This window comes from Podarcis vaucheri (assembly GCF_965113315.1).
Source record: "Podarcis vaucheri genome assembly, chromosome: 3".
Taxonomy (NCBI): Eukaryota; Metazoa; Chordata; class Lepidosauria; order Squamata; family Lacertidae; genus Podarcis; species Podarcis vaucheri.
Genome location: NC_138761.1, coordinates 73,245,631 through 73,261,375, shown reverse-complemented (window position 1 = coordinate 73,261,375; position 15,745 = coordinate 73,245,631). Strand labels below are relative to the sequence as shown.

Genomic DNA, 15,745 nt, shown 5'->3' with positions numbered 1-15,745 from the left:
TCCACTGCCTTATGCCATCAGCAGGTAGAGTTTGTAACCAGGGACAGCAAAGAGTGTCTTTGATAATTACAAGTTGTCTGATGTATAAGTGTGATGGGCACAGGTTGTGTACTACTAAATAGTATTCCAATAATAATAATAATAATAATAATAATAATAATAATAATAATAATAATAATTGTGGGAAAATGATTGCTTGTACATAAGAGCATGAGCAGAGTTCTTATTATTGCAGAGTGATTTTACAGCACGAGATATTGTTAAGAGCATGATGAGCATGTGAACACCTCATGCTAGACTAATGATTGGCTCACGTAGCATAACACTCTCTTTGTCTGTGTGGGCAAGGGCAAGGTTGCATTCCTTTGATTGTTACTTTTGAGTACCAGGAGAACAAGCGCAGTGCTGGAGGAGGGAGGATGATCTATTTCTTACTGCACACAATAAACATGGCACGGCTGAAGCCAAAGCTTTTTCTTCAAGTCATCTTGGTGTGAGACTGATTTCTTACTGATTTTCTTACTGATGTCGAGCTGGATTCTCGACAATTGGTACCCCGTGTGACTACCTTCGGACTCCACGTTGTTTCTCATCCTTCAGCGCTCACCACACGTCTTTCATCCGCTATGGATCCCGGTGAGTGCTCCCTTGGTACCCCGTGTATGTGATTCTGGACTACGTTAAGGACTTATCAGCACTTATCTCGCCCGGCAAGGGCTGCAGACGCGTCGTTCATCCACCTAGTGGATCCCTGGTGAGTGCTCCCGACCCCCCCCCTTTCTTTTGCCATTATGGGGCAGTCTCTCTCTCCACCACAGAAAAAGTTTTTTGAAGACCTTAAATTTCTTTTGGCCAGCAACAGCTTCATTGTCTCAGATGCTGACCTTCAGTCACTTATAGAAGCATTGGATACTCACTGCCCCTGTTTTTTTCCTCAGGAGGGGAATTGGCATTTAAAAGACTGGGAAAAAATAGGACAATTTTTCCAAAACCATCCTCAGATTGATGTCAAAGTTTTGCATGCCTGCTGTAAGGTTTATAAGGCTATCTCAAGCCTAACTCCTACAAATCTCCTCCTGGCCGCTGCTTCAGCTCCTTTGCCCCCCCTCCCAGTCCTCATGCTGCCTTCAGAAGCACCGTCTTATCAGCCTCCTAGACAGGCAGACATTTTTCCTCCTTCGGCTCCTGTCGTCCCTCCTCTGCATTCTTCGCATTCCACACCCCCCATTTACACTCCTCTCCAAGAAGAGATTCTTTGTACTGCAGCTCCGTTGCTGCCTTTTGATGCTGATACTCCAAATCTCTTTCCTGTGATTGCTCCTGCACCCCCAGCCCCCGTCATGCTGACCCAAACTAATGTTCTTGATGGGCTGACGGGAGGAGGAAATTTTCTTCCTATTGCCCAACAGTTGGCCCTTGATCCTATGTATTGGGCAGCCACCACAGCCTCAGCCCAAGAGACTTTGGCCTCTGTCCCTGATGACAAGACTGAGCGCAATGGCCGGTGGGGGAGCGTCAGACAGGGCCCTGCAAAGCCCTATGGACAATTTGTTGATCGCTTGTACAATACCTTCAAGCGGCAAGTTCAGGACCTGGCAGCACAAGAACTGATTGTACGCCAGCTTGTGTTTGATAATTCAAATGAGGACCATAAGCAAGCGCTGCGCCTTCTAATGGCAACATCAAATATAGCCATTGCTGATATGCTTAAAGCCTGCCAGTCAGTGGGCACTGCTAGCCACGGCCTGCTAGCCACGGCCTGGTCCTCCTCCGTGTCCCAAATTCCTGCAAAGGATAAAACCTGTTGGCTTGACAGTGGCTAAGGAAAAAATCCAGCGGACTTTACCCATTACGTACCTGGGACACAAGCTGACAGCATCTGCACCCATTCCAGTTACGCCTCAACTACAGTTTCCTGGTTATCTTAGATTGGTGGATTTACAACAAATTCTTGGACAGCTGAATTGGATAAAGAGTTATTTGGACCTGCCCACCTCCACTTTGTCTCCACTATTTTCTGCCCTTAAAGGACATAAGGATCCAGCAGACAAGATCACAATCACCTCTGCAATGGAAGAGGCTCTTCCACAGCTGTTCCAGTGTTTCCTGGCACGCTGAAAGGCCATCTTCATCACTACTGCATTGGCCCCCTTTTCCCTGGGAAGCCACTTCAACCACCAAACATCATTACAGTTTTGCTGCCTCTTGTTTGGGAAGTGAGCCTGGCTTTGAAAGATGTCCTTGCTGGACTGGCATCGCTTGGATTTTACCCCCCAGATTTTTTTTCCTCCTCCCTCAGGAGTCCTGCCCTATGATGTGTTCCCCTGAGCATGTACAGAGGGCTGTCTTGGAACTATTGTGGACTCTTGGCAAGGGAGGGGGTGAGAGGACTTTAGTGTGTTTCAGTTGTTTCATTTTTGTGCTTTGGCATGGTTCCTGGACAGAAAGAAAGTTGCAATATGGTTCTTTAGCAAGGCCTACGAAGACAATGGGCCCTGTTCTCAACCTTGTTGCAATCTTTTTAGTTACAGCAAGCGGAATATGCTTGGCTATTGCCTTTTAGCTGCTGAGAAAAATGATTTTGAAAAGCTTTAAAAAGCTTTGAGCTTTTTTTTTTTGGTGGCGATATTCTAGCATTCCAGTAAATGCTTCATTTAAGATTAGCAATAATATGAAGGACAATCGTATAAGTTTATCACCTGTGTTTTGTTGCTTGCAGAAATAGTGTCTTATTGTTTTTGTTTTAATCATAATAGCAATAAATTTTTAGGTCATTATCCATATTGTAATTGGACCTATGAGTATGTTAATGGATCTTCTTGTTTTCTTAATGTTACCACTATGAGTGATAGGCCAAAAGTCTCAGTTAATAATGTCACAACCTACATGACTTATGAACAACAAGCTGCGTGTAAAGATTTTTATGTTTGGTTCAACTGGATGAGAAAGAGCAGTAAATCTACATGTTTGCTTCAATCTGATTTATGGTTTTACTCTGTGGCACAAAAGCCTACAAAGAAATAACCTATAATCACCTATTTCTCATTATACAGGAACAGTCATCTCTAGATCCCTTTTTCCCTCTTTAGGTGTAGGGAATGAATTACCGTGATTTGCATAAACTGGCAAACTGGATTGAAGCCTTGTTTAATTCTACTATCTTGGTTTTAAAAATGATTAACACAAAAAAGTCAGAAATAAGAGAAGTTGCTTTATAAATTTTTTATGCTTTAAATGTAATCTTTGCCTCTAAAGGTGGAATTTGTGCCTTAATTCATTTTCATTGTTGCATGTATATAACTGATCAATCAACCAATATCTCCGCTACTATTGATTATATGGAACAAATGATAACCCATAATCCTTTGAATCCACCTGAAGGTTTTGATCCATGGGACTGGTTATTTTCTTGGTTACTTAATGGATTATGGTTAAGAAATTTATTATTGATTGTAATTGCATGTATTGTTGGTTTTATTATGATGTGCTGATTGTATTCAATGCTTGCTTTTTTTTTTATTTCCCAATGTACTGCATGGTGGTATCGACCACGGCCCACCACACAGATTACAAGGGGAATTTATGTTGCAAAATATAAACGCTTAGGTAATGGGAATGCGATTTTGATTAAGGGTCCCTCTTATAATATAACAAGAAAAGAGGGCATGTGGGAAAATGATTGCTTGTACATAAGAGCATGAGCAGAGTTCTTATTATTGCAGAGTGATTTTACAGCACGAGATATTGTTAAGAGCATGATGAGCATGTGAACACCTCATGCTAGACTAATGATTGGCTCACGTAGCATAACACTCTCTTTGTCTGTGTGGGCAAGGGCAAGGTTGCATTCCTTTGATTGTTACTTTTGAGTACCAGGAGAACAAGCGCAGTGCTGGAGGAGGGAGGATGATCTATTTCTTACTGCACACAATAAACATGGCACGGCTGAAGCCAAAGCTTTTTCTTCAAGTCATCTTGGTGTGAGACTGATTTCTTACTGATTTTCTTACTGATGTCGAGCTGGATTCTCGACAAATAATAATAATAATAATAATAATAATTATAATTATATCCCACCCATCTGACTGAGTTTCTCCTGTAACTATTCTCCTGTTAAGGTTTTGTATTTTCATTGCTTTCTCACAGGAGCAAAGACAAACCTCTTGTCACCTTCTAAAGAAAATAGTTATATGGTTTTGATATCTTTTTGTTGTGGCTGTTATAGTAGAAAGAGTTAAACTTCAATGGCTTCAGATGATGTCATCAAGAAGGGACAGCTTTGTTTGGAGGTAGGTTGGTTGCAGTAATGCTCTTGAACAAATTAGACCTATCTCAGATCTCCTACCTTGTATCCATGCACTGTGTACACATGTACATTTATGCTGCACCATCTATACATGAGCACTTTCAGTTTTATGCCTCTGAAGTCTATCTCATTGCTTCCTGTTCACATTAGTGGGTGCTTCTTGCGCTGTGTGTTTTCCTTGCTGCTCAGTACTTCTCTGAGTTCACATGAGGCCTGTTTATCTATCTGTGCACACACCTTTAATTTTTAAATTGTTTGTGGCCCTGCTTTGTTTTGGCAATTTGCAGATCTGAGTAACTGAAAATTGGTCACATCTCTTTAAGCTAAATAATCATTGCCAGGAAGATGTCTCCCTCCCTCCCATTCATGCATACTCTATGCCTGTGTGGCTCTTAATGCAGCTGTTTTGTGCTAGAACAATTCTGCAAAAAATAAATAAATCTTTATATTTTTTCGCAGCATTGTTTCCGTTGGACCGATGGAATAAAATTGGAGTACAGTGTGTGGTGATAGACAGCACCCCAAAAGTCAACACACCCACACAATATATTTAAGAACATCCACACGTGGCTAATGTAATTTTAACATTGGATATACTTCCTTGCTGGATTATCCCTGGATCAGGAAAATCCAAATTTAATGGAGGGAAAGTGCAGGCTGCCAGGTAGGTGAGGATGATACTATGTGGGTGACACAAAGAAAGGCATAAGCAGCTTTAAATCCACATTAAACTCCCTTGTCGATGAGCACTTAATAATATGGCAGTGATGAGAATTTTGTGCCCCTAAACAGTCAGCTACCACTCTGTTGTCAACTGGAACTCCTCCATCTTGAAGCAGCCAGCTCCAGCTAATTTAGGGCATCTTAAATGTAGCAATCAGCAGCTTGCTTCAGCTAGAGAGCAATGAGCCAATGTAGCTGCTGCAGAGAACACTGGAAGCAGAAGCCTGCAGGGCACTTTATGGTTCAGTTCAGCTTTAAGCTCTTGGGAAAGAGATTAGCCTGAGGAAACTCTCAGCTATGTTTTGAAGAGCAGAAATGACTCTCTGGGGGGTACACTGGAAGGAGAGAGGAGGGAGGAATCTATGAAAGTGCTTTGTTTTTTCTGACATTTGTTGACAAACATTTTGCTGCACTGACACCTTTAAATATGGGTGTCTGAATCATCTTTCACAAGCCTTCCTTAAGCAGCTGCTTTCCTGAAGTCTGTAACAGAGCTAAAATTAGTAAAGGGAGCTGTTTTAGGCCTCGTTCAGTCCAGTCACAGGGTGTGCTATTAGGGGTTCTTGATCATAAATATTCCACAACTTATCAGTGCAAATAACTGTTTATGGTTTGGGCTCCTCTTCACTCTCCTTCCAACCTTTATCGCCCTGCCCTCTAAATTAATAACTTCCCATACATCTCCACGCCTCCCAAAAGTTCTTCTTTGGTATTTTCATATCAGTGGCAGCCATTTCAACCAAATGTTCCAATTCCATCTTGTTTTCTCCTCCAGTGGCTTCAAGTTACAAGAAATGAGATTCCAGCTAACCTTCAGGAAGAATAGTCAGACAGTCTTATGTACTGAGTTGAATAGGATCCAAAATGCAGCAGTCTGATTGGTCCTAGAACAATAGGATTCAGAATGCAGCAGTATGATTAGTCTGCAGGAGCCACCCAATCCAGTTCCAGATGGAAGTGAATCCACAACCTGATTGGCCTACAGGAAAAATCTGGAATTAGCCAATCACGTGCAGCCCATTGTGTAAATAATGTATACAAAGCAGATACTTTGGGGGGACTTTCATTCCTCCTCACCGCTATGAGCTGAATAAAGAGCATGAAATCCACTCTCGACTCCGAGTATATTTCAGACAGTAAGAGCTGTTCAGCAGACTCCCACAACAGTAGTGGATTCTCTTTCCTTGGAGATTTTTAAGCAAAGGTTGAATGGCCATCTGCCATGTATGATCTAGTTGAGACTCCTGTATTGCAGGGAGTTGGACTAGACTACAATCCATGGGGTCCCTTCCAGCTCTACAATTCTACGATTCTATGGTTTGTAGACAATTCTCATCCTACCAGTCTACTTGTTCCTTAGCTTTAATCCTGATCTCAAAGCTGCCATACCCAGTATGGACACCCCCACATCTCTTACATCTTCAGACAGACACAACCTACCCCTGAGCAGTGCCTCACGATTTGCTAGATTGAAATTTGAAAAAAAAAAAACAAGAAGCAAGGGAACAATCTCCTGCTTTGCATTAAAAAATAATGCTCTGAAACAAGGGAAAATATTTAAAAATATATTCCTAAAAGTAATGAGCAGGCACAACTAGCCTAACTTGGAGAATAAGCCTCAGGAAAAAGAGTTATTTGAAAGATTCAGGATGAAGCTAGTTTTTTGTGAGGGATTCCAAACCTGAATATGTGTGTCTTTGTGAGTGTGCTGAGGAGAGAAGGTTTGCAGAGGAGAGACAGAGGAGACTTTGTGCATTGGTGTTGGCTCTGACACAGCTCAGCCTGTTCACTCTCTCTGTTTTTCATTTCTGCCTTCACAGGAACATGCAGTGGCTCCTCATCCCCACCATCCTTATAATCCTTATAATCACTTATGCTCAACAGGTAAGTTTTCTAGAAAAAAATCCTCGCCAGAACAAAGGCTGAAACTTAAGCAAGTGAAATTAACTTAAGGGAATAAAGTGTGTGTGCATAATATTGAGTTGTTCCTACTTGTGTGTGATTCTTTTTTCCTTTTACATAATTTGCAATTCTAACACAAGGCACTTGATTAGATTATTATGGCATTATGCTTTTATAAAATTTTTAGAGCGTTTTTTGGGGGAGTCTCTAGAAATTTTTATAAATTATTTTCTGCTACTATGTTTAAAGCAAGCATATTCCCCCTGTTTAGGTCCCTGTTGTCTTTCATGGTACAGTCTGCTTGAGTTACAAATAAATTGCTTTTAGAAAACTGCTTTAATTTTATTAACTAAATCTAGTCGTTTTTCATCGACCAATACAAATGACCCAAATTACATGGAAATGGGATTTGTAGAGTACACAAGCAGTTTCTTCCCCATCCCCATTTTTGTATCTAGTTATTTTCCATAGTTTTATCTTTCTTCCTAGCCATAAAGTCTTTTAGGACTGATTATCTCCTTTCCACCTAGTTAAAAAAATAACATTGCAAGGTCACTATTGATTCCTATCACAAGTATTTTGTTCAATAGTTCCTTTGCTGCAAGAAATTGCTACACAATTTTCAGTTCCGCACTCCACTGTTTTTACTTGGTGGGAAATGGTTAATCGGTCCTAAAAGGCTTTATGGATAGAAAGAAAGATAAAACTGTGGAAATCAACTTAATCTGGAAAAGGTTGATTTTTAAAAAACTTGCCTTGTATTTTGATATACTTTGTTTTATAATGTTGATTATCATTCTGATATTTTGCATTAATTGCTTTATGTTGGGAGCTGCTTTGGGATTCTCTTGGGAGGGAAAGGCAGGTTATAAATAATCAGTGAAATGAGGATAGCAGAACTGTTCAATATTAGCTGTACACTTTTTCCAGGATGGTTAACAGATAATTTTAGAGTAGAGCAGAACTAGTTTTTCTAAAGATTACAGAAGTTTGCACTTTGGGGAGTAGAGTGGGGAAAACTAATATTTCTGTGTATGGAGCGTGTTACCCCGAAAGATTCCTGCAGCTTGTTTTGTAGGAGTGCCAATCTGCTGAATATGCATGTACGCATGTGCTGTTTTTAAAAGAAATCCTTTGCTGGCAGGCCTTCATTTTCTTTCCTCTCACTGGATATTACTGAGGCTCTTCCAGCTATGTGCCCACTGCCCAGTTCTCAAATATTTGACTTGTGTGCTGCATGTACTCCCATTGGACGCAAGAATTTACAGATGCTCCCTTGCGCCTCCAGAATAGCTCAACCTCCTGAGTAACGTAAAGTACACAAATAATGCCATCGGTTAGTAGGATGGTGCTGCACCTGTGAACGTTTGCAAAGGAAAGAAAGGTTCTGAACACCATTTCCAGCCTCCTCTCCCCAATGCTAATAGCAAGCTCAGGGCCCCTGGGCTGGATTAGGATAAGGTTACCAGATTTTTTTCAATGAATCTGGGGATACTTTTCAACTTCCTACTAAATAGATGGATTTTGTCAGGGAACTGATTTGTAAATCCAGGAACTGTCCCTGGGAAACAGACATCTGGTAACCTTAGATTAGGACCACAGTGGGGACACACAAAGAAAGGGTGAAAGCCCTCTACCCCATGCCCTGATCCAAATCAGGGCCTTCCAATGCTTGTTGTTCACTTTTAAGATGTGATCTACATTTGCTAGCTGTGTGAAGAGTTTCAGGTTTAGTTGGTCCTAAACTACACCCGGCAATTGAAGCAGGAAGCTGGCTAAACACTGTTAGCCAAGCCCCACATCGAAAGCTGTTGTTGTAAGGATACTAAGATTGCACCATAGCCCTGAGGATAGTTATAGTTGCATCGTTTCTGTGTTACTGTACCATCTGGGTACAGTGCCATTTACTTGACTCGATGGAGATGTGTGTGTGCGTGTGCATGTGTACATGGTTTGTGTGTAGATACCTCTGACTTTTGCCTAGCAAGAATGTAGACTGCTGTACAAAGGGAGGCAGTCATACCTGACCAGACTGAATACATGCTCGACAAATGCATTATAGAATTTTCTTTAAAAATGTTTAGGGGTACTCTCATTTTGACTCAAGAAAATCACCATTTTATACTTCAAATTGGGAAAAATAAATACAGTAAATGGCCCAAAAGACAAAGATTCACAAAATGTTTAAGGGTATGCGTCCCCTGAATCCCCCCAGAAAAAAGCACTGCATTATACAGTACCAATTAGGACAGAGTTAAACAAGATTTTCTTTACAAGGGAAAATATTTTGTTGTTGTATTGTACATAATTGTAGCTTGCCACGATCTCTTGCGCAAAGGGGAAATAAATATGAATAACAGCAGTGTGTTTGTGTGTATACACACATTTGCCATTTTTGTTGGACGTTTTCCAGCTCTCAGGTAAGTCCACCTATATGAAAGCTTTCTTGCAGGGTGAAAACCAACAGGCAGAAGCAAGGAAAGGCTGGAGAAAAATCTGCAGAGGTCCATCAACGCAGAGAGCTATGCCACTGGCCCTGCAGATGCCCCATGGTACCAACCTGCAGCCCCGGGGTGAGCCTGGTGAAGGATGGCTGCGGATGCTGCAAGGTGTGTGCCAAGCAGTCAGGGGAAACGTGTAATGAAGCTGAGGTCTGTGACCCCCACAAGGGGCTATACTGCGACTACTCTGCAGATAAGCCTAGGTATGAAAATGGAGTGTGTGCATGTAAGTCCCTCGTTTTTTCTATTTTCTATGGGAATAGGGAATAAAATGTAACACCATGACTTCCGTTGCTTTCTTCAGTTTCACACCCATTTTCTTTCAAAGGAGATGCAACCCTAAACGATAATTAAAAAATGTATTTTCTTGATGTCAATGGGCCTTAAATTTTTAAGAAATCTATTATTGCTGGCGTTTAACAATTTGGAAATTATATCTCTAAATTGGACTCTGATAACCGTTAGGAACTCAGGCACCCACAGAGAGCTTTGGAAAGGAATCTTGTGGCGTTGCCCTTTTATAGAAGATTTTATAGAAGATTTTTGGGAAACAGCAAATAAAATAATGGTTGTAGCAACTGTGATATTTTATATCCTGCTGTCATAGTCAATGGTTATACTACAGCAGGTGCAAAATCTTAAGCAGTCTGAACTGTGGATTTTTAATACAATAGTCAGTCAATTTATATATGCAAAATAAGTATATGTAGTTATTTGAATACTCCAAAGGACCCATAAAAGCTAAACTCTACTGTTATTAACAAATGTCGCCTAGGAAGTCTTACGTTCCATTTGTCTAGAACAGACCTCTTGCAGGGATCCATACAGGTTTACTTGGGTTTTTCTTCACTATTCCCAGATATGATAGCAGTAGGTTGTGAGCTCAATGGGGTGCACTATGTCAATGGCCACGACTTCCAGCCTACTCCTCTTTACAAATGTCTATGTGTGAACGGTGCAATTGGATGTACACCTGTCTTCATCTCAAAGCCAGCACCTAGTGAATGTGCAGCACCGAAGAGCAGAAAGAAATCTGGACAATCCAAATGTGTTTCAGGACAGCAGGAGCAGCAGTCAACCAGTTACAGATTAATGTCAGGTAGGCATTAATTTTTTTAAAGAGGTGTTTCCTTATTATTTGAGGCAGATAAAGTTATTTGCACTTCTCTTTTTTAAATAGGTAACAGAAACTTCTGGTACTTGTAGGGCAGCTTTATAATTGAATTTATAATTGTTAGATTGGGGTAGAGTAGGTGCTTGTCTCTTCTTGTAGGTCACTGTTAGGTTCCGGGACAGGATTGGGAAACTTTCTTTGTGTCAAGAACCTCAGAGGTAATCTTTTGGGGGCTCTGTGCCAGAGCCACAACTTTAGCTCTGCCACTCCTTTTTCTCTCTTTATTCCCCTTTCTCTCTCTCCCCTCTCCACCCCACAAGCTGCCAGAAAGAACGGGAACAGCTTGCTTTGGGAGGACTGCCCCCCCACCTCCGTCCATGACTCCATTTGTTTGACTCCATTCTTCCCTCTTATCACCCCAACCACATGAAGTTACACTGAGGGCCACATGCAGGACCCAGAATGCAAGTTCCCCACTCCTGCGATAAGGATGGGATTTCTCCCTTTGTTTTAAATGCTTATAGGCCTTCCAGATTTTTCAGCTACATTATCAATATAGTCAGAAGTACACCAGCCAACCTAGGGGTCTGAAACAAAATGACTTGTGTAACATAGAAAAGCTTTTCAGAAGATAGCAACACTCATTGGACGTAGAACATGCCCTGTAATGTTGCTTGCAAGATATTAGGGCAAGACTAGGCAGCAACAAGAGAAAAGTTGAAAAAGGCAGATTAGACAAAACAAACAGTTGCAATCTTACTTCTGTGAAAATGCTGAGAACCTCCAAACCATTCCAAGCAGCTTATGATTTATACACTATTAATGCATGGTTTGCATGCTCTCACAATTAATTTTGAAAACTAAGGGTTTTTTCCTTCCGTATCTTGCCGAACAAGCTTAATTTTAATATTTTACTATCTTTCCTTCTTTCTGCATGCACTGCCCTAGTTAACAAATCCCTGTTGTAAAAGCAATGAAATTATTTTATGTACAACACACACACACATATATAAACCCACAGCTTTGTAACCTTGCTTTATTTATTTCAGATCTGTGCCAGGCTTTTAAATTTGCTTCCTGCGCTGTGATTTTTAAGCTGCTGCTGCTTACTTCCCAGGTACCCTCATATATCTGCTCTGTCCTCTTAAACTGTGCACATTTCAAATCTGGTCAGTCATCCTGTAGAACTCCCATCATCAGGATTTGCTATGTGGAGATTGTAAAAAGCAGGTTTAAGATCTATAGCTATTACTGCTCCAACTCTTTGGAATGTGGGGATAAAAGCCCTCAACCCTGATCCTCTTAAAGAAAACTAATTTGATACAGAACTTTCAGCATATGTATGTTGATAAAGCCTGGCCTAGGCGCCCCATATCCACTTTAACACAGGTATTTCACATAGCCAGTCTATTTTGTAGGAACTCTTTCAGGAAAATGTCTTGCTTTCTAGGGCAGACTTGAGAGTCATAGCATTAAGAAACAAACAAGCAGCATTACCAAGATATAAAATCAAATCTTTGGAGACTGAGGTGCTAAATTCCTCTAAAAGTTAATTGAACTTGTGGCAGCTATTTCTTAAAATCTAAACCCAATTTCCGTAATTTAAGCAAGTAAAATCCAAAAGGTGATCCTGGTAACCTGGCATGCTTAATTCTCATGTTTCATACTATTTTTGGGTTGCCTTAGTAGAACTGATCTGAATTAAATGGCTTTAAAATATTTGGCTCAAGATGTAATATAATGCTGTCTTCTAGCTTTCAGAAGTGTGCCGCTTGTTTTAAAGAAGAAGTGCCTGGTTCAAGCAACTCCTTGGACGCCTTGTTCCCGAACCTGTGGCATGGGAATATCTGACAGAGTGACCAATGAAAACAGTAAATGTGAAATAAGGAAGGAAAAGAGACTGTGCTACATTCAACCATGCCAAGCAAAATTTCCAAAGAGCATAAAGGTAAACCACATTTCAGAACACAATTTCCTCATTAGGCTGAAAGTATTAACTGCTAGATGTATGATTTTTTAAATAACCATTGGGCTGGTGGAGAGAGAAGTTCTAGTCTGTTCAGTTGTGGATTTGAAAATTAGGGAGACAGGAATAACAGATCATCTCATGGAAACTTATGGAATGTTTTCTACATTGCTCATATGGCACATAACTACCAATAGAGAATTATTGGGCCCTTCTTTGCACTACTGGTGTTCAAAGGAGATTCTTTCAGGTCCCATCTACTCTATTCATTTAAAGCAGAATTATACCACTGTCAGGGGCTCGGGGACAGAGGCACAGGGGAGAGAGGAGATGGAGAGCGAAGGGGAAGGATCTGAGGGCAGCATAGGGGAGTATGACAGTGACCTGAGAGATTCCATGAGCTTCTCCAGCGAATCAGAAGATTCCCAGAAGGAGGCGCCGATGGTCAGGGCAAGGGGGGTCCCAGGGGGGACACACCAGAAACAAGGGGCCAGCGGGGACTCCCAAAGCAACAGCTGGAGATCAGGACCAGCTTCCCCACCAGAGCGTAGTGGGGGGGAAGAGTCCCATGTGTCAGAGCCAGCGTCTCCTCCAGCAGGGAGAGAAGATGAGTCAGGGCTGACCACGCCTCTATCGGAGAGTGGGGGAACAGAGGGGAGGTCAAGTCCAGCTAGCCTCCCCGAAGGGGGAAGCAGTGACAGGAGCAGTGTAACGGTCAGGAGGAAGGTTACCGGCTGGGCGCGCGCGCCAAGTTCAAATGTACAGGCGCGCGGGACAGCAGAATGCCCGGATCGGGAACCAGGTCCTAAAGCCCGCCGGAAGCAAGGGGAAGACTCAGGGGAATCAGCGTCAGAAGAGTCTAGGAAGGGCGAGACCCCAGCTGACAGGCGGACCCAGAGGAGGAAAGAGCAGAGGAAGAGGTGGAGCAAGGCTAGGGTCTTAAACTGGTGTCTGGGGGGAGGAGACTCAGACGGAGCTTCGGCGGTCTAGAGCTTCAGACGTAGAGCTGCACGCTGCTGATGTGAAAGACAAACTGAACTTCAATAAAGACTTTTGTATATAACAACGAACTGGCGTTGGTCCTTGGTGAGCTGGGACCTTGGGCAGCTCTGACAACCACTTAAAATATTAATTGCTTTCCTCCAATGAATCCTGGGAACTATAGTATATTCAGAGTACTGGGAGTGGTTAACAGACTCCCTATTCCCCATAGTGCTACAATTCCAAGAGTGATTTAACAGTCAATCTCTTCCCAGCAAACACTGCGAATTTCAGCTACTTGAGGGAGACTAGAGGTCCCTAGGAACTCTTAGAACCCTGAACAAACTACAGAACCCAGGTTTTCTTTGGGGGAAAGCAATGGCTATTTAAAGTGGAATCTTGCTGATTTAAATATATACTGTAGTGCAGTGTACAATCCATGTCTACTAGCACTGGTGCTTGCTGACTGCATCCCCCAGTTGTCACATGTTTATATTAGCCCAAATCAGGTGTCCAGAAAGTCAGGTGGTAAAGTGCTGGGATGAATCTCACAGGTCACTGATTAAATTTCCCACTCATATAGTGTCACAGTGGTCTTGAAGGTGGCAGGATAGTGAACCTGCAGGAGTTAACTGTGTAGAACTAAGTTATCAGCACTGCACAAAAATCAAGCAATGCTAAACTTATATTTTAAATTTGCATGCACTGTGGCTAAAAACATGGCCTCAACACTGCTGCTTCAATATGCATGTAATAAACTTCACTTTGAACATAATAGCAAGATTTTACTTTTATTTATATTTCAAGATACCTAAAGGAAAAACATGCCGACCTACATTCCAGCTTGCCAAGGCAGAGAAACTAGTATTTTCTGGATGCACAAGTACACAAAGATATAGACCAACCTTTTGTGGAATCTGCCTGGACAAGAGATGTTGCATACCCAACAAATCTGTAATGATTACAGTGCAGTTTGACTGTCCAAAGGAAGGCTCCTTTAAGTGGAAGTTGATGTGGATTACATCTTGTGTTTGTCAGAAGATATGCAATGATCCAGGAAACATATTTTCTGAACTCAAACTCTTGTAAGTGGCAACACAGGAAAGAAAATGGTCAAATGTTCCCATGAAAAGTTGCTCATGCAACACCACTGACAGGTAGCTGTGTTTGAAATTTTAGGTTTTAAATGAATCCACACAGCAATCCTTTCATCCAAGCTTTCATTTCATTTCATTTCAGCTTGCCTCTAATGTGTTTTATTTGGAAAAGCAGAATGTGTGGCTATTTAAATCCAGTTAAATACTGTAGCAATAAAGCATTTTCTTAAATATTTTAAAATGCAAGACTTAGTTTATGTGGAAGGGGTATACCAATCCCACAGAAAAATGGCAGGTTTTCATGCATAAAAATACAATCAAATTAGTTACCTATACACAACTGATTCATATGGATGTTTGCCCAAAGATGCATGTACACAAGCCCCACCCCAACATCCAAGTGCTCAATCCCTGATCATCTCCACAGTGAACAGGTCTGCAAGGGACCTCATAGAGCCTGCATGAGATGTTCAGCTGAACATGAGTGAAAGCTCCCTGAAGATCTTCCCTGTTCAATGCAGGTATGATTAGGGATTGAATCAGTGTGCAATGCATGGACATTGTGTGCACACCCCTTTACTTTTCTCTAAATTTGCGCATAAGCAATATTTCAAAGCTGTAAAGTGAACAGTATCAGACGGCTTGCAAAAGTAAGAATTCAAAACCCATAAAATCATTTATCCAAATAGTTTGCATGCATGTGCATAGTTTTAACTTGTGATTAAGAAGAACTCAATGGAGTTTACATTTGAATAGAAACGTATAGGATTGTACTGCACCTGTGTGAAAATGTGGTGGTGTGCAATTTGTCATCCAAATCAGCAAGTAATGGGTACATAAACTTCAACACATGCATCTCCTCAGATAGATCAGGGTGACTGAGGGAGTCAACACAAAACAAGGATTTGGGCATTTATTTATGATTATTTATGAGATCTACAAAGCATGATTGTATGTATCAAATTGCATATTTCTTGATGATCGATAGCGTAGTGAAACACCTTTATATTTACTGGAACCAAATTGTAGTTTTCTAGACAGGCAATTTTATATGGAACAGTCTTTGATATTGATCTCCCAGGTTAGTATTTTCCTTTTCTCTTCAACAAAAACAAAACAAAGCAGCCAAGCAATTTAGCAGCATTTCTGTATGCC

General features: G+C 41.4%; 1 protein-coding gene across 2 annotated transcripts; it reads left to right on the top strand.

Annotated features, from left to right (window-relative positions):
- Window positions 1–5,874: 5,874 nt before the first annotated feature.
- CCN6 (cellular communication network factor 6) lies at window positions 5,875–15,689 on the top strand. 2 transcript variants are annotated; one of them, XM_082216833.1, is made up of 6 exons: window positions 5,875–6,196; window positions 6,850–6,913; window positions 9,373–9,658; window positions 10,292–10,531; window positions 12,301–12,494; window positions 14,301–15,689. In XM_082216833.1, exons 1-6 carry the CDS (start codon window positions 6,129–6,131, stop codon window positions 14,580–14,582), a joined length of 1,134 nt encoding a protein of 377 aa, XP_082072959.1. In that variant the 5' UTR covers window positions 5,875–6,128; the 3' UTR covers window positions 14,583–15,689. The 2 variants fall into 2 exon arrangements, with proteins under 2 accessions (XP_082072959.1, XP_082072958.1); XM_082216832.1 differs by lacking the exon at window positions 14,301–15,689 and adding an exon at window positions 11,596–11,663 and having other exon boundaries at window positions 12,301–12,472.
- The last annotated feature ends 56 nt before the right edge of the window (window positions 15,690–15,745 follow it).

What these genes read in the sequence shown, in the direction of transcription:
- CCN6 (XM_082216833.1), top strand. Translation starts at nt 6,129, where the DNA reads ATGAAATCCACTCTCGACTCCGAGTATATTTCAGACAGTAAGAGCTGT. An exon ending in TCAGCAGACTCCCACAACAG is followed by an intron (nt 6,197 to 6,849) that starts TAGTGGATTCTC and finishes CTGCCTTCACAG; the next exon opens with GAACATGCAGTGGCTCCTCA. An exon ending in TGAAAATGGAGTGTGTGCAT is followed by an intron (nt 9,659 to 10,291) that starts GTAAGTCCCTCG and finishes CACTATTCCCAG; the next exon opens with ATATGATAGCAGTAGGTTGT.